The following is a 27,805-nucleotide window of genomic DNA, read 5'->3' as shown; positions in this document are numbered from 1 at the left end:
GTCCTTATGCAAAATACTCCTCAAAGATGTGTTGGAAATGCCTAAGGCAGAGGCATGTTTGGTCGCTGAACGTCTAAGAGACTGCAAAATTGATGCCCTTACAGCTTGGATGTTTTCAGCCGTTCGTACAGTCCGAGGACGGCCTGAAGATTTTCTGTTCAATGTTGTACCCATCTGTCTACATTTAGTCTCCCACTAAAGAATTCTTTTCTGATTTGGGATGTCACCGTTAGCAGGAATGCTGAAGTGCATTTGGAAGGCTTGTTGCGAGTGATGATGGATTTGTTGTTTTTGAAGAACGCTTCAACAGCAAAAGCGCTGTGTGCACTGGACCAAGGCGTGCTGCCGACTGTAAACTACAAGGGATCACTTATCAAAGGACCTGAACCCCAACCCACTCAGTTGTCTCTTCCTCGTGCAATGACTTTAAGAAATGTGGTACTTCGTTTTGGCTCACCCTGTACATGCAATCAATGCTTTTATATTGATTAAGCACGCATATGCAATTTAATGTTAAAATAAGTAAATAAATAAATAAATAAAAGTTTATTAGCTCCCCTGGCAACGATAGCATTCTTTACTGTTTTGGGCAGACACTAAGAAAAAACCTGCACCCCTGCCAACAATGGTAGGACAGCTATGATTTGCAAAAGTCTTAATGACAAATCATCCCAAGTTTATGGTTAAAAAATTATTTCAATATTACTGAAGTAAAAACTATTTTTGCACTTGCAATGTACATTCATTTGCCTGATAATATGTGTTTTGTTAAGTTAAGCATTATTTAGAAACAAAAATTGACTTAAGTCTATGAAGTGGCAGAGCAAATATAAAAGAAAGCCTTAAAATGTAATAAAACTATTTCAGAAAACATACTTTTTGTGTTTCTGAGGTATACAGTAGTTATGACAAAAAAGTCTAAAGTAAGTTTTTAATCAATGTTTCTTTCCACTATCATTCTTGAGACAACAGTATTTGCTTCTCTGTTTACAGCGTCTGAAATAGTTGGAGTTTTCTTCTAAACAACTGCCAACATGACTGAAACCATGATGCATATCAAAATCATTACAGTAGAATATCATGAAGTAAAGCCATAGGTAAAAGTGGCATTGCCCTTTTCTCAATAGCATGCCACACATGATCTGCAGCTTCAGTCCCTTCTTTCATTGACACTTGACATCAAAACTTTCCACCAATTGTCAAGCAAAGACTTGGCTTATGTGTAGTTAAAAACCCAATGGAAAAATGTATGGATACTGTATTAAAAAGGAAGGAATGGACTAGTTCTACACTTGGCTCAGACTTGGTTTTATTTTCTGCTCTACTGCAGGATTCCTATTGATGAAGATACAGCCACAACAAAATGTAAAGTGACCACTCTACACCAGCAGGAATCCTGGTGCTGGATTATAAGATAGAAGACTGTCTATTAAGGAGTTTGATGTGGGTAGCATATTGAATTCAGCCTCCCTAATGTACAAAAAAACAGAAACAAGGGAGACTGTATATAAAAGAAACACATTTGTATTGCTGCAGAAAAGAGATGAATGATCACCCATGTGTTGTATGCTAGCAAAAAAGAGAAGATAGATAGATAGATAGATATAGATAGATAGATAGATAGATAGATAGATAGATAGATAGATAGATAGATAGATAGATAGATAGATAGATAGATAGATAGATAGATAGATAGATAGATAGATAGATAGATACTTTATTAATCCTGAGGGGAAATTCACACAATCCAGCAACAGTATACTGATAAAAAAAACAATATTAAATTAAAGAGTAATAAAAATGCATGTAAAAACAGACAATAACTTTGAGTAAGGTTTGCATTTACTCCCCCGGGTGGAATTGAACAGTCGCATAGTGCGGGGGGAGGAATGATCTCCTCAGTCTGTCAGTGGAGCAAGACAGTGACAAAAGTCTTTCACTGAAGCTACTCCTCTTCCTTGGAGATGACACTGTTAAGTGGATGCAGGGGATTCTTCATGATTGATAGGAGTTTGCTTAGTGCCCGTCGCTCTGCTACAGATGTTAAACTGTCCAGCTTTATTCCTACAATAGAGCCTGCCTTCTTAACAAGTTTGTCCAAGCGTGAGACGTCCTTGTTCTTTATGCTGCCTCACCAGCACACCACTGCGTAGAAGAGGGCACTCACCACAACCGTCTAGTGGAAAATCTGCAGCATCTTATTGCAGATGTTGAAGGACGCCAACCTTCTAAGAAAGTATAGTCAGCTCTGACCTTTCTTACACATAGCATTAGTATTGGCAGTCCAGTCCAATTTGTCATCCAGCTGCACTCCCAGGTATTTATAGGTCTGTACCCTCTGTACACAGTCTCCTCTGATGATCACGGGGTCCATGAGGGGCCTGGGCCTCCTAAAATCCACCACCAGTTCCTTGGTCTTGCTGGTGTTCAGGAGTAAGTGGTTTGAGTCACACCATTTAACAAAGTCTTTGATAAGCTTCCTGTACTCCTCTTCCTGCCCACTCCTGATGCAGCCCACAATAGCAGTGTCATCAGCGAACTTTTGCACATGGCAGGACTCCGAATTGTATTGGAAGTTTGATGTATATAGGCTGAACAGGACCGGAGAAAGTACAGTCCCCTGCGGCACTCCTGTGTTGCTGAGCACAATGTCAGACCAGAAGTTCCCAAGACACACATGCTGAGGTTTGTCTGTAAGATAGTCCACGATCCATGCCACCAGGTGTGAGTCTACTCCCATCTCAGTCAGCTTGTCCCTAAGGAGCAGAGGCTCGATGGTGTTGAAGGAGCTAGAGAAGTCCAAAAACATAATTCTTACAGCACCACTGCCTCTGTCCAGGTGGGAGAGGGAACGGTGTAGCATATAGATGATGGCATCCTCCACTCCCACCTTCTCCTGGTATGCGAACTGCAGAGGGTCAAGGGCGTGTTGGACCTGTGGCCTCAGGTGGTGAAGCAGCAGCCTCTCCATGGTCTTCATCACATGTGACGTCAGAGCAACAGGTCAGAAGTCATTCAGCTCACTAGGACGTGATACCTTTAGGACTGGGGTGATACAAGATCTGTGTGTTAAACTTCAAAGACTGCAGTTGCAGTATAGCCACAACCACAGGCTTCAACCAATGATGAGAGAGAGAGAAACATCTGGATGAAGAAAAGAGCAATATACTTGTGCTAATCGCGGAGATTTTAACCATGTGACGCTGGACAAAACATTACCTGCCTTCTCCCAATATGTGGATTGTAACACCCGGGGAAATAGGACTATTGACCTACTGTATGCAAACGTTAAAGATGCATACAACGCCACCCCACTACCTGACCTTGGGAAAACAGATCATAACCTGGTTCTGCTTCAGCCTCACTACAAACCAAGACTGAGGGAGCCACCTACAACCACACACTCATTCAGCAAGTGGTCCACTGAGGCATAGCAGGCTCTGAGAGAATACTTTGGAACTACAGACTAGGATATCGTGCAGGGATCATATAGTAAGAATATTGAGAAGGTTGTTGACTGCAGTAGTATATATGTCATTCAAAATTATTTACTTTTTGATTGATGACCGGAATCCCGGTCTGAATGGTGCATTTGAATGATGCGCCCGCCCCTTCCAACTGATTGGTGGATTTGAATGATGCACCCCACCCCTCCACTTGATTGGTTACGCAAACTGCCAAGGGCATTTTGATGGATGCCTGCCCCCACCATAAGAACCCATCACCACCCCAACCACTTCCCAAACCCCCCAATCCCCCACCCTCTCCCAAGGACAAGTTCAGGCATGTTGCTGCCGGTCCAAGCGACAAGTCTGGGGCATGAGCCTATTCATATCCAGTTGGGCAGCCTCTACCTCTGCCCCTGGTCAGGCAGCACCTGTTGGTTGGCCCCTCCACTGCCTGGCCCACTTCTGAAAGGGGTGTATAAAAAAGCGGTTCATCTTCAGCTCTGAAGACTCTGTGAAGAAAAAATGGAATCTATAACCAATGCCCCAGTGAAGCATCGGTTCCACAGGGTCTATTTGAAAGATCGTTTGAAAAGGGTTAAAAGATGTTTGGTGCCCGAGTTTCTTGAAGCTGAAGGGGCGGATGAGGATCGGACTAAGTTGTGTGAAACAAGGGTAGAATTAGCTGATGACGATAAGGAAAACTGTCCTCCGTCTTTAGTATTCAAGGCCTGAATTCTGCAAGCTGAAGCGACGGCCGAGTAATGGACTAAGTGGTCTGAAACATAGCTAGAATCAAGCGATGATGAAACAGAAAACCCACCTTTATTTTATGCCATGCCCCTTCCCTTTTACCATAAATACTCAGCCTGTTATTCACCGGAGCCAAATGGATGATCAGACCATTTCAGAATTCGTTGAAGCTTTTAAAGCTCCCCGCATATTGGCAGCTACAGACTCTGAAATGACGGAGGTCCGCATAACATCCTCAGGGTTCCCGCCTGAGGCTCCAAAGCCTGAGGCTTCAAAACCTGAATCTTACCAACTCTATAACTCTGTACGGATGGATTGAATTCAGGACCACCAAGAATCCAACCCGTGGTATTTTACTATACGACCTGATTACACTCTTAACAAACTTAACAAATTGCAGCTTTCTGGTTCTTCAGGGGGCTTAGATTGGCCAAACTTCAGAAAATACCAATTGGCCTGTCAACTTAAATTCATAGCCGAATGGCTCAAAGAGGACCCTAAGTCTATTTGGTTGGATATAGAGGTTTCACAGTCATCTTGCCCCCTACAAAATTTATTATTTATGAGAAGTTTTAAGGTAATTAAGACATAATGTGATAACAGAATCATATGTAATATGTGGAAGGCTTGGTCTATTATATGTAAAATAGAGGGCAGGGCTGACTTGTCTTCTTCCTTTGTAATAATCCAGAGTTTTTGCCTAGTCTTTTAGATTCGGGTTTTAAAGTTTGGAATTCTTATGGGATATATAGACTTGGTGATTTGTTTGTTGAAGGCTCTTTGATGTCTTTTGAAGACTTGGTTATAAAATATAGGCTGCCCAGATTTAATTTTTTTAGATTTCTTCAAATCAGGGATTACATTTTTAAAAGCACTACTCTTATTAGTAATTCCTCCATGTCAGTTATAGAGAAGATTTTGCTGAATCCCCAGTTGTGTAAGCAGATTTCGTTTTTTTATGTTAGTCTTTGTTCATATGAAGTGGTGAACACCCAGGAGCTTAGAAGATTATGGGACGAGGAGCTTCAATTGACCATTACAGAGGAGGAATGGGAGCTGGTTTGGAGTCAGACAAATAAGATTTCCATTTGTAATAGGGCCAAAGCTATTCAATTTAGGATTGTGCATAGATTGCATATCACACCCCTTCTTAGAAGCAAGTTTGACTCAAGCAATTCACCATTATGTGCTAAATGTAAGGTGGAGGTGGGAGATTATACCCATTTAGTATGGAATTGTCCTGTTATTAGAACTTATTGGTCAAAAGTTGTTGTTTGTATGAGCCGTATGTTTGGATGTGAGCTACAGTTGGATCCAGTGTCATTGATTTTAGGGCTCCCAGTTGGACAACTCCGGAACAAATTCAACAGACATTTATTTCGCCTTTGCTGCCAGAAAAAATATATTGCTAACTTGGATCAGTGACAAACCCCCACACTTGAAAGGATGGCATAAGATTATTAAGTAAATGATTCCCTTAGAATCCTTAACTTGTCTTATTCATATGTCTACTGAAGCTTTTCTTCAAGTTTGGACTCCATACCTGGATTATATTGATGTCTCGTTAAGTAATATTTTGAGCTTTGGTATTCATTTAATTCACCTCCTTTTTTTTTTTTTTTTTGGTTAGTATTGTATTATAGTATTGTAAAAGATGGGCATTGTTTGTTTGTGTGTTGTATTTATTTATTTTTCTTGTAATCAAGAGGTTTTGAGTTCGAGTCCAGGTTATTCCCATTTTGAGTACTGAGCTTGTGTTATTCTTACTATAATACTTACAGTATAAGTGTTATTTATTATATACTAGCAGAATACCCGCGCTTTGCAGCGGAGAAGGAGTGTGTTAAAGAAGTTATGAAAAAGAAAAGGAAAAATTTTAAAAATAACGTAACATGATTGTTAATGTAATTGTTTTGTCATTGATATGAGTGCTGTTCTCATATCTATATATATATATATATATATATATATATATATATATATATCTATATCTATATCTATATCTATATCTATATATATATATATATATATATATATATATATATATAAATATCAAAATACCAGCGGAGAGGTAAAGAGAAAAGGAAACATTTTAATAATAACGTAACATGATTGACAATGCAATTGTTTTGTCATTGTCATGAGTGTTGCTTATATATATATATATATATATATATATATATATATATATATATATATATATATATATACATACATGTGTACATATATACACACACACATATACTATGGGGTGCCAAAAGGCAAATACATTGATTTTGTGAATATATAAAGTCGGCGTCAGAATATATAAAGTCAAAACTTGAATATATAAAGTCACTGTCGGAAAATATATAAAGTCAAAACTTGAATATATAAAGTCAGCGTCGGCATACATAAAGTCAAAACATTTTTCTGAATATATAAAGTCAAAACTTGAATACAGTATATAAAGTCAGCGCTGGAATATATAAAGTCAAAACTTGAATGTATAAAGTCATTCCCGAATATATAAAGTCAAAACTTGAATATATTAAGTCAGCGTCGGTATATATAAAATCAGCGTCGGAATTTATAAAGTCATTCCTGATTATATAAAGTCAACATCGGAGTATATAAACTCACTCCTGAATATATAAAGTGAAAGTCAAAATCTATTGATTGAAATGACTCTGAACTGAACTAAGTTAACAAAAACGTATTCAGAAAAATAAATTAAAAAAAACACTGTTCGGTTAATGTTTTGAAAATGATGCATGTGCCCTGCCCAGGATTGGTCCCTGCCTTGCGCCCAGTGTTGGCTGGGATTGGCTCCAGCAGACCCCTGTGACCCTGTGGTCGGATTCAACGGGTTGGGAAATGGATGGATATTCCAGCGCTGACTTTGTATATTCCAACGCTGACTTTATATATTGAAGTTTTCACTTTATATATTGCAGCGCTAACTTTATATATTCCAGCACTGACTTTAAATATTCCGACGCTGACTTTACATATTTAAGTTTTGACTTTATACAGTGGTGTGAAAAACTATTTGCCCCCTTCCTGATTTCTTATTCTTTTGCATGTTTGTCACACAAAATGTTTCTGATCATCAAACACATTTAACCATTAGTCAAATATAACACAAGTAAACACAAAATGCAGTTTTTAAATGATGCTTTTTATTATTTAGGGAGAAAAAATCCAAACCTACATGGCCCTGTGTGAAAAAGTAATTGCCCCCTGAACCTAATAACTGGTTGGGCCACCCTTAGCAGCAATAACTGCAATCAAGCGTTTGCGATAACTTGCAATGAGTCTCTTACAGCGCTCTGGAGGAATTTTGTCCCACTCATCTTTGCAGAATTGTTGTAATTCAGCTTTATTTGAGGGTTTTCTAGCATGAACCGCCTTTTTAAGGTCATGCCATAGCATCTCAATTGGATTCAGGTCAGGACTTTGACTAGGCCACTCCAAAGTCTTCATTTTGTTTTTCTTCAGCCATTCAGAGGTGGTTTTGCTGGTGTGTTTTGGGTCATTGTCCTGTTGCAGCACCCAAGATCGCTTCAGCTTGAGTTGACGAACAGATGGCCCGACATTCTCCTTCAGGATTTTTTGGTAGACAGTAGAATTCATGGTTCCATCTATCACAGCAAGCCTTGCAGGTCCTGAAGCAGCAAAACAACCCCAGACCATCACACTACCACCACCATATTTTACTGTTGGTATGATGTTCTTTTTCTGAAATGCTGTGTTCCTTTTACGCCAGATGTAACGGGACATTTGCCTTCCAAAAAGTTCAACTTTTGTCTCATCAGTCCACAAGGTATTTTCCCAAAAGTCTTGACAATCATTAAGATGTTTCTTAGCAAAATTGAGACGAGCCCTAATGTTCTTTTTGCTTAACAGTGGTTTGCGTTTTGGAAATCTGCCATGCAGGCCGTTTTTGCCCAGTCTCATTCTTTTGGTGGAGTCGTGAACACTGACCTTAATTGAGGCAAGTGAGGCCTGCAGTTCTTTAGACGTTGTCCTGGGGTTTTTTGTGACCTCTCGGATGAGTCGTCTCTGCGCTCTTGGGGTAATTTTGGTCGGCCGGCCACTCCTGGGAAGGTTCACCACTGTTCCATGTTTTTGCCATTTGTGGATAATGGCTCTCACTGTGGTTCGCTGGAGTCCCAAAGCTTTAGAAATGGCTTTATAACCTTTACCAGACTGATAGATCTCAGTTAATTCTGTTCTCATTTGTTCCTGAATTTCTTTGGATCTTGGCATGATGTCTAGCTTTTGAGGTGCTTTTGGTCTACTTCTCTGTGTCAGGCAGCTCCTATTTAAGTGATTTCTTGATTGAAACAGGTGTGGCAGTAATCAGGCCTGGGGGTGGCTACGGAAATTGAACTCAGGTGTGATGCACCACAGTTAGGTTATTTTTTAACAAGGGGCAATTACTTTTTCACACAGGGCCATGCAGGTTTGGATTTTTTTTTCTCCCTAAATAATAAAAACCATCATTTAAAAACTGCATTTTGTGTTTACTTGTGTTATATTTAACTAATGGTTAAATGTGTTTGATGATCAGAAACATTTTGTGTGACAAACATGCAAAAGAATAAGAAATCAGGAAGGGGGCAAATAGTTTTTCACACCACTGTATATTCCAGCGCTTACTTTATATATTCAGAAATATTCCAACGCCGTCTTTATATACTCAGGTTTTGATTTTATATATTTGGGAATGACTTTATATATTCAAGTTTTGACTTTATATATTCTAGCGCGGACTTTATATATTCAAGTTTTGACTCTATATATTCAGAAGCAAGTTCTGACTTTATATATACCGACACTGACTTTATATATTCAAGTTTTGACTTTATTTATTCCGACAGTGACTTTATATAATCAAGGTGTGACTATATGTGCGTCTTGGGAACTGCAGGTCTGACATCGTGTGCAGCAATACAGGGGCGCCGCAGGGGACTGTACTTTCTCCGGTCCTGTTCAGTCTATATACATCAGACTTCCAATATGACTCGGAGCCCTGCCACGTGCAAAAGTTCGCTGATGACACTGCTATTGTGGGATGCATCAGGAGTGGGCAGGAGGAGGAGTACAGAAAGTTAATCAAAGACTTTGTTAAATGGTGCAACTCAAACCACCTACACCTTAACACCAGCAAGACCAAGGAGCTGGTGGTGGATTTTAGGAGGCCCAGGCCCCTCATGGACCCTGTGATCATCAGAGGTGACTGTGTGCAGAGGGTGCATACCTATAAATATCTGGGAGTGCAGCTGGATGACAAATTGGACTGGACTGCCAATACTGATGCTCTATGTAAGTAAGCTCAGAGCAGAATATACTTTCTGAGAAGGTTGGCATCCTTCAACATCTGCAGTAAGATGCTGCAGATGTTCTACCAGACGGTTGTGGCGAGTGCCCTCTTTTACGCGGTGGTGTGCTGGGGTGGCAGCATAAAGATGAAAGACGCCTCACGCCTGGACAAACTTGTTAAGAAGGCAGGCTCCATTGTAGGATTAAAGTTGGACAGTTTAACATCTGTGGCAGAGCGACGGGCACTAAGCAAACTCCTGTCAATCATGAAGAATCCACTGCATCCACTTAACAGTGTCATCTCCAGACAGAGGAGTAGCTTCAGTGACAGACTTTTGTCACTGTCCTGTTCCACTGACAGACTAAAGAGATCGTTCCTCCCCCACACTATGCGACTCTTCAATTCCACCCGGGGGAGTAAATGAACATTAATTTTATTTTAATTCTTTTCATTTTATTACTATTTAATTTAATATTGTTTCTTTGTATCAGTATACTGCTGCTGGATTATGTGAATTTCCCCTTGGGATTAGTAAAGTATCTATCTATCTATCTATCTATCTATCTATATATATCGGGAATGACTATATATTCGGAATATATATAAAAGTTTTGACTTTATATAGTTAAATTGCATAACGTTTTCTTTACCAGAAATTTAAAGACTAAATTCAACTTCCATTCCTAACAAAGATATTTCTGGCGACTAAATAGAACCTACTTATATCCAAATTCGAGCTATTGAGCTGTCGCCTGCCTGCCTGAATAAGTCACCTCGCAGCTCTTACTTTTTATCGTTTATTTAATCATGGCTAGTGGCGGAAAAATTATAAAATGGAAGGAGGATTACACTGAGTATGGCTTTACCAAAACAATTATTGATGGCGAATCGATTACTCATAAAGCTTCAATTGGTGATCTATTTTTCTGTGTTAACCTCATATTTTTTCATACTTCTTCTCAAACCAAGGGGGTGCGAGGGTAAAATGAATCGGGAAGTGCTGATCAATGTAATCGGTGTACCAGGAAAACATGCATTGACAGAAGTTCCCCTTTGCTTGTATTGCAAAGTGTGATTAAATGCATGATTTTTTAACGCGTTATTGAGCACATGCATCGAAGCTTCTCAGCTGTGCTTGTGCTAATAAAAGGAAACATTTTAAAAATAACGTAACACGATTGTCAATGTAACCTTTTGTAAGTAGTGCCTGGAGGATTCAGTGTGGAGAAACTGTAGAGAGAGCGTGTGTATTAACTTGTGGATTTTTCTGTGAATATTTGGTGGCAGCGTCACAAAGTCGCTTCCGTAACACTGTGTTATAATGATGGGTCGTTCTTGAACGATTCGTTCATTTTGAACGAATCTTTAATGTGACTCGGGAAGAATGAGTCGTCTTGTGGGAGTGCTTCGTTCAGTCGCGCATGCGCATTTGAACAACTTCCTATAGTTTCTGTATTGGAATTGATTCACCTGAGTCTTTGGGTTTTTCGAGTCGTTTGTTCATCACGTGACAGCCCCATAAGCTTAACCAACTCAGTCTGAGCCGGAAACAGAATTGATTAGTTCATCGCTCGAGTCTTCGGGTTTGAGTCGTTCGATCATTATGTGACAGCCCCATAAGCTTAACCTATGCAGTCTGACCCGGAAAGAGAACTGAACGAATTGACTCGAAAAAAGATTTGTTCATTTTGCTGAACGAGACTCAAAGGCCCGAGTCGGTAAAATGATCCGAACTTTCCATCACTACTGCGTTAGCTGCGGAGCTCAGCTCAGAGCGAAATGAGGTGAATGGGAGGGGAGATGATGACGTGACTCCCCCACTTACCTTAACTGTCAATCCCCCACAAACACAGTCTCTCGGAATTTGCATAAGCACAGCCCCTCACCTGCAATTTTAACTTAGTTACAAAGTGATCAAAACTCTCGTTTATATCCTGTGTCCTGTCATTAAACTTGTATCCCGCATTACCTGTGGGCATGACAAACGCCAGCGGCAGCCTGTCTATGAACTCAATTTAAACTTTAGGTTTACACCGTGCTTTGTTTCCGAAGTAGCAGCACTCATGAATATGGTTGTATATGTCACTTGCTCGCTTCTTATTGTTTCGCTGCCTTCTCAATTATATAATGCATGTTTTCTTCAGCGCTTTTTGGAGTTCTTCCTGGTTTTCTACGCACTGTGATGACAGTCAGTTCACGTGATTACATGGGAGGCGTGTTAATGTCACACGAAACTCCGCCCCCCACGGCTTTCAAGCTCAACTCCATTACAGTAAATGGAGAAAAATAGCTTCCAGTTATGACCATTACGCGTAGAATTTCGAAATGAAACCTGCCCAACTTTTGTAAGGAAGCTGTAAGGAATGAGCCTGCCAAATTTCAGCCTTCTACCTACACAGGAACTTGGAGAATTAGTGAAGTCAGTGAGTGAGTGAGTAAGTGAGTGAGTCAGTCAGTCAGTCAGTCAGTGAGGGCTTTGCCTTTAATTAGTATAGATTCTTACTATAATATACATCCATGGGGGGATGAGTGAGCAGGCTGCCTGCTGCCAGACACATTTGCAAGACAAAGTCGCCAATAACGAGAGGTGTGAAGGAATTTAAGGTGGCCCGGGATTACAGCTTTTTTTGTAGGCCTCAGGGATTCTAGTGTTATGGCAACAAATAGTATGTTTTTCCATGTCTCCAGTTCGTATTTGCTGAAATTCTTTTTTTTCCCCCGTGCTTTTGCCATTGCCTTTTCACAAAATGCTGAACTTAAAGGGCTAATTATATTGATTTGCATATTCAAAGGGGAGATGGGGTGTTGTGGCAGGCGCGTGCACGTGTGTTACATTTCACTCTGACCAGGATTTAAGGAGCAGAAGTGTGTGGGAGTTGGCTTATTCATGGTTTTGTGCATCTGAATTTTTTGTGCATATGCACATTTCCACATTTGTCCATACCCCATGTTTTAGTGTCAATTATATGCATGGCATTATACATGAGGCACCTGTTGTAAGTCTCTGATGATCCTAGTTGCTCTGGTCCTGGATCTCCTGGTATAAATATCCTGCAGAGGTGGTAGATCAGATCTGGTGCAGAGTTCTGCAGTCAAGATCATTCCCTGTAGTTCCTTAATGCCCCATATGAAGCTGTTACCAAACCAGAAGGTGATTTTCTGAGTTAAGAGACTTTCTTCAGCACCAGTGTAAAAAGTCCTTAGGATCAATGGAGAAACCCTAAACTTCTTCAACTGTCTTGCAATGGTAAAGATGTTGCGTTGCCTTTTCTGATTGTGCTTGAATATGATCAGTCCATGTCAAATCCTCTTTAATGTGAACACCCAGATATCTAAAACTGCTCAGCCTCTCCAGTGAGATCCCATAGATGTTGAGGGCAGGGGTAGGACCGCTGTTGTCTCCTACCGAAGTCCACCACCAACTCCTTAGTTTTGCTGACATTTAGTTGGAGGCCGTTCTGATACCCAATGCCAGGTTCTCCACTTCCTTCATGAATGCTGTCTAATCATTGTTGGGGATGAAGCCCAGCACCATTGTGTCATCAGCAAGTTTGACAATGGAGTTGGAAGCATGTGTGGCCATGCAGTCTTGATTGTAGAGGGTGTAGAGTGGAGGGACGAGTACACAGCCATGTGACACTCCTGTATTGAATGTGATGATGCCAGAGGCACAACTACCAACACATAAACCCTGTGGTTTCCCTGTGTACAGGTACACAGGTTGCTGCTCAGTCCTAGGTCTCTCATCTTAGTGAACAGTCTATGGGGAACAATTGTATTGAAAACTGAACTGTAATCAATGACCAGCAATCTCTCACAGTTCCCCTACTTTATATCCATATGGTTGAGGGTAGTATGAAGGACGTGGGAGATCGCATCCTCTGTTGATCTATTGCAGCGGTAAGCAAACTGGAGTGGGTCTGTGGAACTGGAGATGGATGCAGTAATTAAGACTTTAATGAATCTCTCAAAAACCTTGATGACTACCAAGGTCAATGCGATAGGTTGGCAGTCATTCAGGTACAAGGGTTTGTTGTTTTTTGGTATTGGGACAACAGTGACATTTTAAAGCATGTATGGACCACAGACTGAACCAGACACTCATTGAAGATGTAGGTGAACACTGAGGCCAGCTGGTCAGTGCAGCAGTGCTAGGCTCCCAGAGATGCCGTCTATACCAAATGCTTTCTGAAGCTGACGTACTCTTCGATTGTGATGACATCACCACGCTCCGTCAGCAGGCTCTGGCTACAGCTGTGGTTAGGACGATTAGCCTCATAATTGGCATAGAATGCATTAAGTTTGTTGGCAAACACAGAGTTGGCACTTGCAGCCGTGCTGGATTTTCTTTTGAAGTCTGTGATTGTGCACAGTCTGTGCCATTTACAGCAAGTATCGCCTTGGCAGAATAATGACTCCACATGCTTCCAGTACTGGTGTTTTACGTCCTTTACAGAACGCCATACCCCATATATAGCTTTGTAAGTAGTCACATCGCCGGTGGTGAGTCCTGCCTTATACGCAGTGGTACGGGTGTTCACTGCCTTATGGATAGTCCTGGACAAGATACCTGGATTTTTTTGTCAGAAGACAGAACTTTTGTGAATGCTTCGTGCTGCTCCAGGACCCTTTAAATCATTTGTTGCCTTGCTCCTCTGCATGCTGCCTCCTCTGTGATTAGCTGGTAAGCAGGCAGACCAAACTGAATCTAGGCTTCAGCCAGCTCTCTTCTTTTCATCCAGCTATAGGAGAAGCTGCTTACAATTGTCTTTATTTTACTTTATACATTTAAAGAGACAGATCATTTAAATTAACAAGTTGAATTATACATTAAACCGACATCAGCACCAGAGTAAAAAGTCCTTAGGCTTAGTCACTTGAATACCCTAAACATCCTCAACTATCTAAGATGTAACCTAAATTGGCCAATTTGTTGAAAATGCATAAAATAAATAACATATATTTCTTAATACTGCTTTTTACCTCCTAGAAGTAAAACTGTTATTTAGTCAGTTTCTTTAAAATTTCACTCACCAATGGCCAGATGAAGTTGGTGACCTAAGTACTGCATCCTTAGCGACTTTTTAAAGCCGACATGTGTCATTGTTGCAACAGGGACCATATTTTGGTGATATGGTAGGTCACTGCCTCTGTTATCGTGCCACTTGACGCTGTTGTTATCGTAAGGCATACATCATGTAAATGAAGCTTGCACCATACTTTGTTTTGGAGCAGAATGTTGCGGCAGAAGGGATGCGGTAGCAGCAGAACTTAGTTTAACACACACTTTGTTCTGAACTTTATGTCACTGTAGTAAATGATGAAAGAGATTTGAAGTGCTTCTACTTTTTGATGCAACCTATTCATGCCATCTCTGCAGATGACAGTGTTCTGCTGCTCATTTGATCTTTTAATTCTGAACTTTCTCCAAATATCTGAACCTTTGTTTTTCTGATTATAAACTAAATCATCTTTAGCACTTTCGAATGAGCAGTGTCTCCTTCCATGTTGCAGTGCAGTTGTGAGAGAGCAGGGTTGGGCTTTGCATGCAGAATGAGAGCGCAACAGTTATGCTACCACTGGCAAAGCTGTACAGAGTCCATTCTACAGAAAAGCATTATGTATATTAATGCATAATAAAAGTAGATTGATGTAAATGGTACTGTTTAATCCTGCACCCTATTTGGAAATATAGCAATATACAATCAAAAGGCAATGTACTGGCCACCACTGTCCCATAGAATTCGAAAGTTATACTGTTTGGCATAAAGTGTCTCCCTCTCTCTCTTGCACCTCTCAAAACAAGTATTGTAGTTACAGTTAATATATTTTTAGTTATTTTTTAGAAAAAAAAATATTATATATCCAAACACACAAAAACTATGCATCACTCTGAAGTAACAAGTAAAAAAATTGTAACTATGCACATATAATTATATTTGCATCTAAGCCTTGCCAGTCCTTAAGAAAATGTGTTTATTATTAGACATAGAAAAACCTTATATTTTGTACAAAAGATTGAGTATTGTGCTGTAATTCCCCTTATCTTCTCCTGCATTTTGTTGCATTTTCCCTGCATAAGTTTACTGTGTTTTTATTTATTTATTGCCACAATTTTTTTGCAATTGATGTATGGAAAAAAACCAAGTACATACATATATTTTCATACCGTTTCTTCCAGTGCAGGGTTATGGGGGTTGGGTTATGAGGTGTTGTTGGGGTGTGGGGTAGCGGGGGGTCCTCAAGTGAAACTGCATGAAACAGTGTGGCGCAGTTGAAATATATCTGATTGATATATAAAAAAAACGTTTGCATGGCCAGTAAAATTAGATCAAAGAGGTCCTCAAGTGAAACGTCTAGGAAGTATGGAAAGATGCTGAAACTGGAAGAGCACTGCTCAGAAAACTAACATACGGTCAGAAAACTATGAAAACTATGGAAAACAAAAAGCAAACAGCATCCGTACATGATCATTAAACCCATGACGCTTGTACTGTAAAACTGCATGCCATGATGCTTAAAGTTACTGTAAGCAGTACTTATACATCAGGCATGGCACTGAATCCTTTAGCAAAACAGGTCATTCCTAATAGAGTTAAAACTGTGACTCAAGGTCTTCATATTGCATATAACTAGAATTCTGCAACTTTTCCACTTTTTTTTGCACTTTTCCCTAGTACAAAGTTCAAGTCTTATTGCACATTAACAAAGAAACCCACATGCACTATAACAGCTTGCACATAACAATGAGTAACAATGCATAAAGATTAGCTGTTGCAAATGTAATATAATTTCTGTCTGTTACGCACAGCTTTGACATATAGTACATGTGGCCAATCAATGACAGCATCATTGAAAAGGTCTGACACTTATCTGTTCAATGGTAATGGATTTTTTACTGATTATGGTGCAACAAAGGTGTCAGTTTGCTGCCAGTGAGAAACGTACATTGTTGCACGAGGACAGGCTTAATACAATTTATCCAAAATTTCATTGCAAAAATTACAAAAATGACAATGGCATTGAACAGTAGAGAATCACATGAAAAGAAGATAGTAAAAAAACAGACAACCTGATCACAAATCAGTGACTGTCATTACTCTGGTTTGGTGATGATGGAAAAAGGTGAACTTAAATAATTTCAGGAGACAACTATTTGAAACAAAGTATTATAAATTGCCCTGCGGTGGGCTGGCGCCCTGCCCAAGGTGTGTTTCCTGCCTTGTACCCTGTGTTGGCTGGGATTGGCTCTAGCAGACCCCCATGACACTGTGTTAGGATATCCAGTGGGTACGGAAAGGATTCAGACCCCCTTCAATTTTTCACTCTTTGTTATATTGCAGCCATTTGCTAAAATCATTTAAATTAATTTTTTTCCTCATTAGTTCTATCTTGGAGTTTGCTAAAAGACACCTGAAGGACTCTGAGATGGTGAGAAATAATAGCAGGTTGGATAATGGATGGATGGAAGTATCATACAACGTAAATACAAGGGGACAGTGTTCAATATCAATGCTGCAGAATTGTGAAATTCAATGCATTCTGAGAATAAAAATATAAAATTTCAAAACCTGATGCATTTAGAATATTCTTTCTACAACAATGTTACACCGAAATGTACTGTATGCTTCATGGGATACTACTTTCAAACAAAATATTAGGTAGGTATCTGGCAGCACAAATTTGTGATTCTGAATGTAAACAATCTGTGGCTAACTTTTTTGTCATATTTATTATCCCTCAATTTCCATACATCCATTTGTGTTCTTAAAATAAACAATGCTCTACAATGAGTATTTCACCTATGAAGTGAAACGTTTTGGGCTTTACTGTATACTGTAAATTTAGATTTTACTAAATACAGAAAAGAATAGCAAAACAGTGTTCTATTTATTTACTGGTTTGCGTATTCATTAACCTTTAAGTTTTAGAATGTCACCCGGTTTGTGTTGCACCTGTTCTAAATTTTAATTTCAGATCTTAAGACACTTCTGAAAAAACATTTTAGCAATTATTTTATTTTATTGTGAATTCTCTTCAATGTATCATCAGGTTTTTGGTCGTTCAAAAGTAACAGATTTCTAACAGCAATTACCGTTTTGCTAATTAATATTAAATTAGAAAAGCTAATCAACTATTTTGTTGAACTATAAAACTCTTATATTTCACATATTCATATTCTTTGCGGTTCCGGCTGCTTTTTTATATATAATCCACCAAGTCACGTGGGAAACAATTGCAAGCCACGGTCTCCATCACAAATGGGGTTCAACGGCTTACGCATGGCTCCCCGCGCCGGGTAGACACACGTTGATCCATTCAGTGTAGCACGCGCGCAGTACCGGACATACAAGTGTATCACAGACCTGTTAATGCTCACTCTCACGTGGCTGAAAGCCACTTGTCCGTCTAAGAATTTGGACGCCGACCCTGTTGGGTCGTGTAACTATTTGGCAGGTGGGAGTCTCGTTCGTTTTCGGAAATAACCAGCCAAATCACTCCACCAACTAAGAACTGCCATGCACCACCACCCACAGAACCGAGAAAGAACTATCAATCTGTCAATTCTCTCCGTGTCCGGGCCGGGTGAGGTTTCCTGTGTTGAGTCAAATGACGCGAAAGGCTTCACACCTGGTGGTGCCTTTCCGTCAATTCCTTTAAGTTTCAGCTTTGTAAACATACTCCTCCCTGAACCCAAAGACTTTGGTTACCCCGTTGGCTACCCTGTTGCGGGGCCTGCATTGGTGAAGAAGGTGAGACGGTAATGAAACAGAGGCACAGGGCTTATTGGTTTTTAAAGACTGCTTCCTTCATTGGGTTTTAACCAAATGCACGGAACGAACCAACACACAATCGTCCGTGTGGTGCGGAGGGTGGAACGGGAGGAGAGGAGAAGGACATCCACTCCGCTCCCTCCGTCATGCTAGTCTGCTGATTTCTCGTTCAGATTGCACTGCTTGCTCATGTGCCCACCTTCAACTCGTCACTCGAGTCGTTGTCGTTTTGTACAGTCCAGATGCATCTGTGACTCACGTAGACTTTTCATTGCTCTGTGTGGTTTTGGCTGCCTTCCTATATATAATCCACCAAGACACCCGACCACGGTAGTAGCGAGGTGGAAGCAGGCTGTTTACAAAGTGCAGGAGCATCTAAGAAGACGCATGTTTGTCGCGGATGCAAATTGCTGTATGTAGCGTGTAAAACAGTTTGCCAGGGTGCACGCGGTCGTGCGTTGTAACCAAAAACTCGTTTTTTAAAGACTGCTTACTTTATTGTGTTTTAACCTCAGTTGTAAAGGAATGTTTTAAGGATCCCATGGGATACCCCTCGCAAACCGTTTTACACGCTGCATATGGCAATTCACCTCCGCAAGAAACATGCCTCTATTAACAGTCAGCGTGGATCGGAGCTGCATGTTGCCTCTACGACAGACGAATATAAATGACGCCATTTTTTCTGTGTTGTCGCATCTGAGTTGGTGGGCGTGGCTCTGCGAGTTGTCGTCATATCCAATGGTCTTGGAGTTGGTGGGCATGGCTCCTTCCTGCATGCGCCATAGGTGTCTAACTTGTCGGAGGCTTAGTGAATCCACACCCCCTCCGGCATGCTTTCCATGGTCGTCTTGCCTTAGTAAATTATATATATAGATAATAATAATAATAATTCGTTACATTTATAGTATATAGCGCTGTTCTCACTACTCAAAGCGCTACTTATACACTATGCACCTCAGCCTCACTAACCAGGATTCCTGTAATAATCTGTAACCTATCTGAAGTGAATCTAAACTAAAATTGTGTAATTAACTCAAGAAAGAACAATTACAATAAAAAATGCAAGTGCCTTAAGTAAATAAAAATTAAAGGCAGAAGGGTGCACTCAAACAGAAAAATGACTTACAATTTTATATAACAATAAAGTAAATAAAATTTTAGTTATAGTAGTGAAAAACAATAGAATCAGAAAATGCCAACAGGACTAAAATACAAACCTAAAAAAGACAGTATGTATTTAAACATAATCATTATCAAGAAACATCCTTGAAGCTACATTCCTAGCAAGCACAGTTGGATTAATCAACTCACGAGTAGCTAGTATGCTGCTGACGTCGACGAGCACTCCTCATCTTTTCAAACCTTGCCTCCATTTCTTCCAGGACTTTTGGAGTATAACGCACCACCAATTTTACTGATCCATGTGCTGCCTTCAGCAGCTCTACTGCCTTCTCATGGTGTTCTCCTTCAACACTCTAAACATAGTGAAACAGGAAATCAGAAAGGAATAAAGAAAACAGCATATTAAAAAATTTGTGGTGTTCATTTTGTTGTAATGATATGTCTTCCTATGTTGTGAAGAAGCGAATGCATGTCTTGATGGACCTGATATGACAGTAGCAGAATGCACTACACCCAACTCCAGCCAAGCTCCTAGCTTTTTATTACCATGCTCATCTATAAAAGTAATACATCTCTCATCCTCAAACACAAACAGGTGTAATTCACTACAACAACATTACATGAAATGTAATATGGAATACAATTCTGAACTAAAAGATTTGATTATTCTTCATTCACAGGCCAAATAACACCTAAACAATTACACAAAATGTATGGCACATAAAATGGGACCAAAGATAAATGAGGGAATGCAAAATAAAGGTTACAAGTGTATAGCTGGAAGACATGGCTAAAAAAAATGTTAACATCCAATGACCACAAATGACACAGTCAGTTTCCTTGGAAAAAATGTACTCTACTAAAGAGAAAGGTACATTGTGGTATGAGGTAAAGCTTATTAATATTTACTGAATGTAAGATGTCAGTGCAATAATGAGCATTATACAATAGCATTGAATAGTAACTGTACAGGTCAGCAGTAGCACTAGCTTATGCATGTAGTCAGACTGAAAAAAATTGCAGATAGAGGAATGTTTAACGCTCTGGACGAAGCTAAGAAATACCTCCTAGAAATTATCTTGCACACTAAATAAATTATTTCTAAAATTACAGAAGGAAGAATTATGTGCAGGAAGAAGGAAGGAAGAGATAGGGGAAAGGAAAAAAAGGAAATAAAAATGGAATAAAAGTAATTTTATAATGGCACTAAGCTGTGAAAATAGTTTGGTCTTGATTGCCTGACCTTACAAATTGAGCCAAAAGGAAAGAATTTAGACAATACTATTGACTCAGGTCTAAATGTCTGATTGCATATTAACCACGTTACTAAAACAAGATTTTTTCATTTAGGAGGAGTTAAGAATTTTTATCATGTCACAAGACACTGAAAAATTAATTCACACAATTGTTTTTAAGACATCTACATTACTGCAATTCACCCCTAACAGGACTACCTAAGAAATATATATAGTATATTTACATACAATGTATTTTTTTCTAATTTCAAATAGTACAGAATATCAGTTACCCACTGACTAATAAGAGGTGGGCTGGGATTCCTCTAGTTGCAGCAAGTTAAGTCTGTGTGCTAGTAGTGTGGTATAGGCAATTGCAATCAATTTGTCATTCTCCACTTTAAGCCCATGTGGGAGTAGACCAAATACAGCTGTTAATGGTTTGGGAGTAATTGTGACCCCAAGACTGCCTGATAGGCATACAAAGATTTTTGTCCAGAATTATGTTAATTTGATACAAGCTCAAAACATGTGGCCCAGTGAGGCTGGAGCTAGATTGTAACCTTAATAAGTTGAATCTTGGTCTGGATACATTTTGAACAATTTTAACCAAAATAAATGTGCTTGATTAAAGATTTTAAGTTGCTTTGTGTATATAGGGCTAGAGTGTATTCTTTGCAATGATGCCTTTCATTTCCTTTCTGAGATGTTAAGTGAAAGATCACTTCCCCACCGCACCATGGGATTTTTGAAAGGAAGAGACTTTAAAATATTTCTATATATTATTGAGATGTAGTTTGAGTCTTCAAGACTAATCAATATATCCCCTGGAATAGAATTGGGTCAGAGGTAAGGAAAATTGAGTAGGTTCTTTTTAGAAAAGTACAGTATCTATTTTGAAAGTACTGGAAAAACTGTGTTGATGGAAACAACAACAACAACATTTATTTATATAGCCCATTTTCATACAAACAGTAGCTCAAAGTGCTTTACATATTAAAGAATAGAAAAATGAAAGACACAATTCTAAAACAAAATAAATCAACATTAATTAACATCGAATAAGAGTAAGGTTCAATGGCCAGGGGACAGAAAAAAAAAAACTCCAGACGGCTGGAGAAAAAATAAAATCTGTAGGGATTCCAGACCATGAGACCGCCCAGTCCCCTCTGGGCATTCTACCTAACATAAATGAAACAGTCCTCTTTGGATTTAGGATTCTCACGGAAGGGCTTGATGATGATGATGGTCACGTAGACTTCTGCCTTTTAATCCGTCCATCATTGTTGGAGCATCATGAAGCTTTGAGTAGGTGGAGGTGGCACAGGCCACCACCACAAAAAACCGGAAAAGAAACAGAAAAGAGAGTAGGGTCAGTACGATTTTAGAGCCACCATGAATAGTTATTATGATGAATTGAACATATAGAGTATCAGGATTAAGTTAAATTAAGATTAAAATGAAGTTATAAAAAGGCCATGTTAAAGTAATATGTTTTCAGCAGTGTTTTAAAGTGCTCTACTGTATCAGCCTGGCGAATTCCTATTGGCAGGCTATTCCAGATTTTAGGTGCATAGCAGCAGAAGGCCGCCTCACCACTTCTTTTAAGTTTTGTTCTTGGAATTCTAAGGAGACACTCATTTGAGGATCTGAGGTTACGATTTGGAATATAAGGTGTCAGACATTCCGATATATAAGATGGGAGATTATTTAAGGCTTTATAAACCATAAGCAGAATTTTAAAGTCAATTCTGAATGACACAGGTAACCAGTGTAGTGACATAAAACTGGAGAAATGTGTTGATTTTCTTTTCCTAGTTAGGATTCTAGCAGCTGCATTCTGCACTAGTTGCAAACGATTTATATCTTTTTTGGGTAGTCCTGAGAGGAGTGAGTTACAGTAATCTAGTCGACTGAAAACAAACGCGTGAACTAATTTCTCAGCATCTTTCAGTGATATAAGAGGTCTAACTTTACTTATGTTTCTTAAGTGAAAAAATGCTGTCCTAATGATCTGATTAATATGTGATTTAAAATTCAGATTACAGTCAACAATCACCCCTAAGCTTTTTACCTCCGTCTTGACTTTTAATCCTAATGTATCCAGTTTATTTCTAATAGCCTCATTGTATCCATTATTGCTGATCACTAAAATTTCAGTTTTCTCTTTATTTAACTTGAGAAAATTACTATTCATCCATTCTGAGATACTAGTCAGACATTGTGTTAGTGAATCAATAGAATCAGGGTCATCAGGTGCTATTGATAAGTACAGCTGTGTGTCATCAGCATAGCTGTGGTAGCTCACGTTGTGCCCTGAGATAATCTGACCTAACGGAAGCATGTAGATTGAGAATAACAGCGGACCCAGGATAGAGCCTTGTGGAACACCATATTGGATATCATGTGTCTTGAGTTGTAATTCCCACAACTAACAAAAATTTTCTCCCTGTCAGGTAGGATTCAAACCAATTTAAGACACTGCCAGAGAGGCCCACCCATTGACTAAGGCGATTTCTAAGAATGTTGTGATCAATGGTGTCAAATGCAGCACTCAGATCTAAGAGGATGAGAACAGATAAATGGCCTCTGTCTGCATTTACCCGCAAGTCATTTACTACTTTAACGAGTGCAGTTTCTGTGCTGTGATTTGTTCTAAAACCGACTGAAATTTATCAAGAATAGCATGTTTATTTAGGTGGTCATTTAACTGCATAATGACTGCCTTCTCCAGAACTTTACTTAAGAAGGCAGGTTAGAGATGGGTCTAAAATTTTCAAGAGCTGAGGGTCAAGATTATGTTTCTTAAGTAGGGGTTTAACTACAGCAGTCTTAAGACAGTCTGGGAAGACCCCAGTATCTAGTGACGAATTTACTATGTCAAGAACATTATCAATTAGCACGCCTGATACTTCTTTGAAAAACCTTGTTGGTATCGGGTCAAGGGCCAGGTGGAGGTTTTAATTGAGAGATTATTTTTTTAAATCAGGTAAATCTATCCTAGTGAAAGAGTTTAATTTGTTTATAACAGGATGCTGGGGTTTAGGAGGATCCTTAGTGTTGGGGGGATATACTATGTTATTTCTAATATCATTAATTTTTGATTGAAAATACAGCGACAGCCTCACAGGTTTCACTGGAAGCACTTAGGAGGCATTCCTTTGAGCTACCTGGGTTTAGTAGGCGATCAATTGTTGAAAATAAGACTCTGGGATTACTAGCATTGTTATTTATAATCTTGGAGAAATAGCAGCGTCTCTCAAGACGGACAGTGTTATTGTATTCTGTTATTTTGACTTTTAATATTTCGTGGTGGATAGTAAGTTTAGTCTTCCTCCATTGACGCTCAGCTCTACGGCATGTTCTCTTTAAATCAGACACTCTTTGGGTCTTCCATGGTATAACAATGCTAGAAGATTTTTTCACTGTCTTTTCAGGTGCAACTATGTCAACAGCAGCTCTTACTTTAGAATTAAATCTTTCCACCTTACTATTTACATTATCCTCGCTATTATAGCTGGCACTATAAACGGACTGATTGCTTAAAATGTTTGTAAGTTTTCAAGCTGCTGCTGAGTCAAAGAAGCATTTTTTAACAATATGCTTCTCATGAGTGTTTTTTTATCATTATTTCTATATTAAAAAGTAGAAGAAAATGGTCTGATAGACCAATATCAATGATCTGTTTTATATCAATTTTCAGTCCTTTAGTAATCACTAAGTCTAACGTATGACCTGCTTTATGTGTAGGCTGATTTATGAGTTGTCTCAAATCAAAAGAAACCAGGAGGTTCATAAATTCTTTTACTTTTAGATCACACTGATTATCTATATGAAAATTAAAGTCGCCAACTATTACGAGTGTGTCATAGTTAGTAATTAAAATTGACATTAAGTCAGAGAATTCCTCAAAAAACGACGCATTATATTTAGGAGGTCTATACACGGATAGTAATAGAACTTGAGAATCTCCATGGATAACAACGGCAACAACATTTGAAGTGTACTTGTTCATAAGATGCAAAGACAATATCTACTGTATATACAAATCTCTAAATTTTTTAATCCAGAGTGTTTTTCAGAGGTTGAGTACTGTGCAGTTTTGAAAGTATAGAAAGAGGTGATTGCCATGTAGAGGTGCAACAGATAAAAGCTTATCTGCCTTAAAATGTTGGTTCCATAGTCAGAGCGACAGATGGGTTATTAGTATATTGACAAATTTTTTTTTTTATTTTATTTTTTAACCAGGACAGAGAGCAGAGCATGTAAAGAAGTACAGCAAGATTTTATTTTTATTGCAGACCAGGTTTGTGCATTTTCATCAATTGGGGTCAAAATCTTAGGCTTTATAGCTTGTATATTTACCACCCAGTAATAAAATTGAAATTAAGGTAGTGGCATGCCCCCTGCTGCCTTAACCCATTGTAGAGTTACCCTTTGTATGTGTGGATATTTCAAATTCCAAATAAATCTATAATAATAAAAGGCAAAGCCCTCACTCACTCACTCACTCACTCACTCACTGACTCATCACTAATTCTCCAACTTCCCATGTAGGTAGAAAGCTGAAATTTGGCAGGCTTATTCCTTACAGCGTACTTACAAAAGTTAAGCAGGTTTCATTTCGAAATTCTACGCGTAACGGTCGATAACGTTCGACAACGCCCGCCATGTTGAACTTTCTTATTTATGGCCCCATCTTCACGAAATTTGGTAGGCGTCTTCCCTGCGCTAACCGAAACTGATGTACTTACTTATTTCGATGGTATGACGCCACTGTCAGCCATATTGAACTTTCCAACATCACCAATTTTCAAACTTCCCGTGTAGGTAGAAGGCTGACCCCATCTTCACGAAATTAGGTAGGTGGCTTCCCTGCGCTAACCAAAACCGATGTACGTACTTATTTCGGTGGTATGATGCCACTGTCGGCCGCCATATTGAATTTTCCAAACGTCACTAATTCTCCAACTTCCCGTGTAGGTAGGAGGCTGAAATTTGGCAGGCCCATTCCTTACAGCTTACTTACAAAAGTTAAGCAGGTTTCATTTTGAAATTCTACGCGTAACGGTCATAACGGTCAACAACGTCCGCCATATTGAACTTTCTTATTCATGGCCCAATCTTCACGAAATTTGGTAGGCGGCTTCCCTGCGCTAACCGAAACCAATGTACATACTTATTTGGTGGTATGGCGCCACTGTCAGCCACCATATTAAACTTTCCAACGTCACTAATTCTCCAACTTCCCGTGTAGGTAGAAGGCTGAAATTTGGTACTTATTTCGGTGGTATGATGCCACTGTCGGCCGCCATATTGAACTTTTAACGGAAACCGATGTCCATACTTATTTCGTTAGTATGACACCACTGTCGGCCGCCATATTGAACTTTCCAACGTCACTAATTCTCCAACTTCCCGTGTAGGTAGAAGGCTGAAATTTGGCAGGCTCATTCCTTACAGCTTACTTACAAAAGTTAAGCAGGTTTCATTTCGAAATTCAATGCATAATGGTCATAACGGTCAACAACGTCTGCCATGTTGAACTTTCTTATTTATGGCCCCATCTTCTCCAAATTTGGTAGGCGGCTTCCTGCACTAACGAAACCAATGTGCATTACTTATTTCGTGGTATGATGCCACTGTCGGCCGCCATATTGAACTTTTCAACAGTCTTTGTTATTTATGGGACCATCTTCAAGAAATTTGGTACACGGGTTCCCAACGCTAACTGAATCCTACTTACGTACATATATACGTCCATAGCCTGCACCTCGGTCACCGCGTGAGGTGGCGTTGTGTCCCCCATCCCAACGCCTCCCACGTTGTTGGCTGGCTGCCTGCCTATATAAGACTGTCCGTTGCTCCGGTCTCTACATTCCCTTCCTTGCTTCGCCACGGGATTCACGTCTCCCTACTGATAACTACAGCCCAAATTTGTTTAATCCACGGCTTCTCCGCTGTTTTATTGTTTGTTTATTACAATTATAGGTATTGTATAGGTATTTTACAATTACTTTACATTGCTCAGGTACCCATTTCCTTTATCATTCCAACCCCCATTAACATGTCTATCGAGATGATCACTATCGATCAAAGAACTGTCACTTACCGAGTGGTTTCCTGCCGGAGATACCACCTACCTTTTCCATTCTCTTTGTTACATATTGCACGGCCATATCAGGCTCACTCTTGATATCCGGAGGAAGATTCTGTCTTATGTATTGAATGACTGGGACAGGTTCAAGGTGTGGACTGATTACGGTACAGGAGATAATTATACTACACAGGAGCACTATAAGAGTGAAATGCTTAAGCCCTTTACCTATGGTTCTGCATGTGAGTTGAAGGCTGCCACTGAATTGTTCGGTTGTCGCTTTCAAGTATACCGAAATGGCCAAATAGTTTACACCTTTCGACAACCGCCAATGCCTCTTAAACATCTTAGATTCACAGGTGACGATTTCAGTAGTGGACACTTTGACGTTTATGAATGTTTAAACTATCAAAAGCTGGATGTGATTTTATCAATGAAACCGGTTGTGTGCTTACAACGCTTGACAGATGCCAAATGTCACTTCAACACAACAAATCCTGCTAATACTGTCGTAATTGAAACAAACCATGAAACTCAAAACGATTATGACAGCAGCAATCCAAGCTGTGACATTTGAGACAAGATTACTGTTCACATGGCCAACTGTAAGTTACATGCTCAAGAGTAAGCTCAGCGCACAGCTTGGTCATGTTACAACCGGAGGGCCAAACTGACAACATGGTATACAAAGAGATCCTTAACAAATAATTATTGGCATATTTTCCCTCAGTTTAAAAAGGTTTAATTTTCTTCTTAATAAAAATTTTAATGCAGTACTTCGCCGCTGCGAAGCGCGGGTATTTTGCTAGTGAGGTTATAATTGAGTCTAATTTCTTAAAGAATTATTTTGTAATGTATATGGAGATGGTCTGAAATAGAAAAAGCAGATTTGGAAGGATGTTCATTTGACAATGTTGATTCTCTCTGGGGCGGCACAGTGGTAGCGCTGCCTCGCAATAAGGAGACCTTGGTTCGCTTCCCAAGTCCTCCCTGTGAGGAGTTTCCATGTTCTCCCCATATCTGTGTGGGTTTCCTCTGGATGCTCCGGTTTCTTCCCACGGTCCAAAGAC

At 39.5% G+C, this 27,805-nt stretch overlaps 1 protein-coding gene across 2 annotated transcripts in view; it reads right to left on the bottom strand.

Annotated features, from left to right (window-relative positions):
- lin7b (lin-7 homolog B (C. elegans)) overlaps positions 1 to 27,805 on the bottom strand; it is a 241,381-nt gene that overhangs the window by 34,008 nt on the left and 179,568 nt on the right. For both annotated transcript variants that reach the window (XM_039774743.1, XM_039774744.1), the window contains exon 5: positions 19,593 to 19,756. In XM_039774743.1, coding sequence (XP_039630677.1) covers positions 19,593 to 19,756 — 164 coding nt within the window. The remainder of the gene's footprint in view (positions 1 to 19,592; positions 19,757 to 27,805) is intronic.

Source organism: Polypterus senegalus, chromosome 13, assembly GCF_016835505.1.
Source record: "Polypterus senegalus isolate Bchr_013 chromosome 13, ASM1683550v1, whole genome shotgun sequence".
NCBI classification, from domain to species: domain Eukaryota; kingdom Metazoa; phylum Chordata; class Cladistia; order Polypteriformes; family Polypteridae; genus Polypterus; species Polypterus senegalus.
Note: the sequence above shows the minus strand (reverse complement) of the source record. Positions and strands in the feature narration are given on the sequence as shown.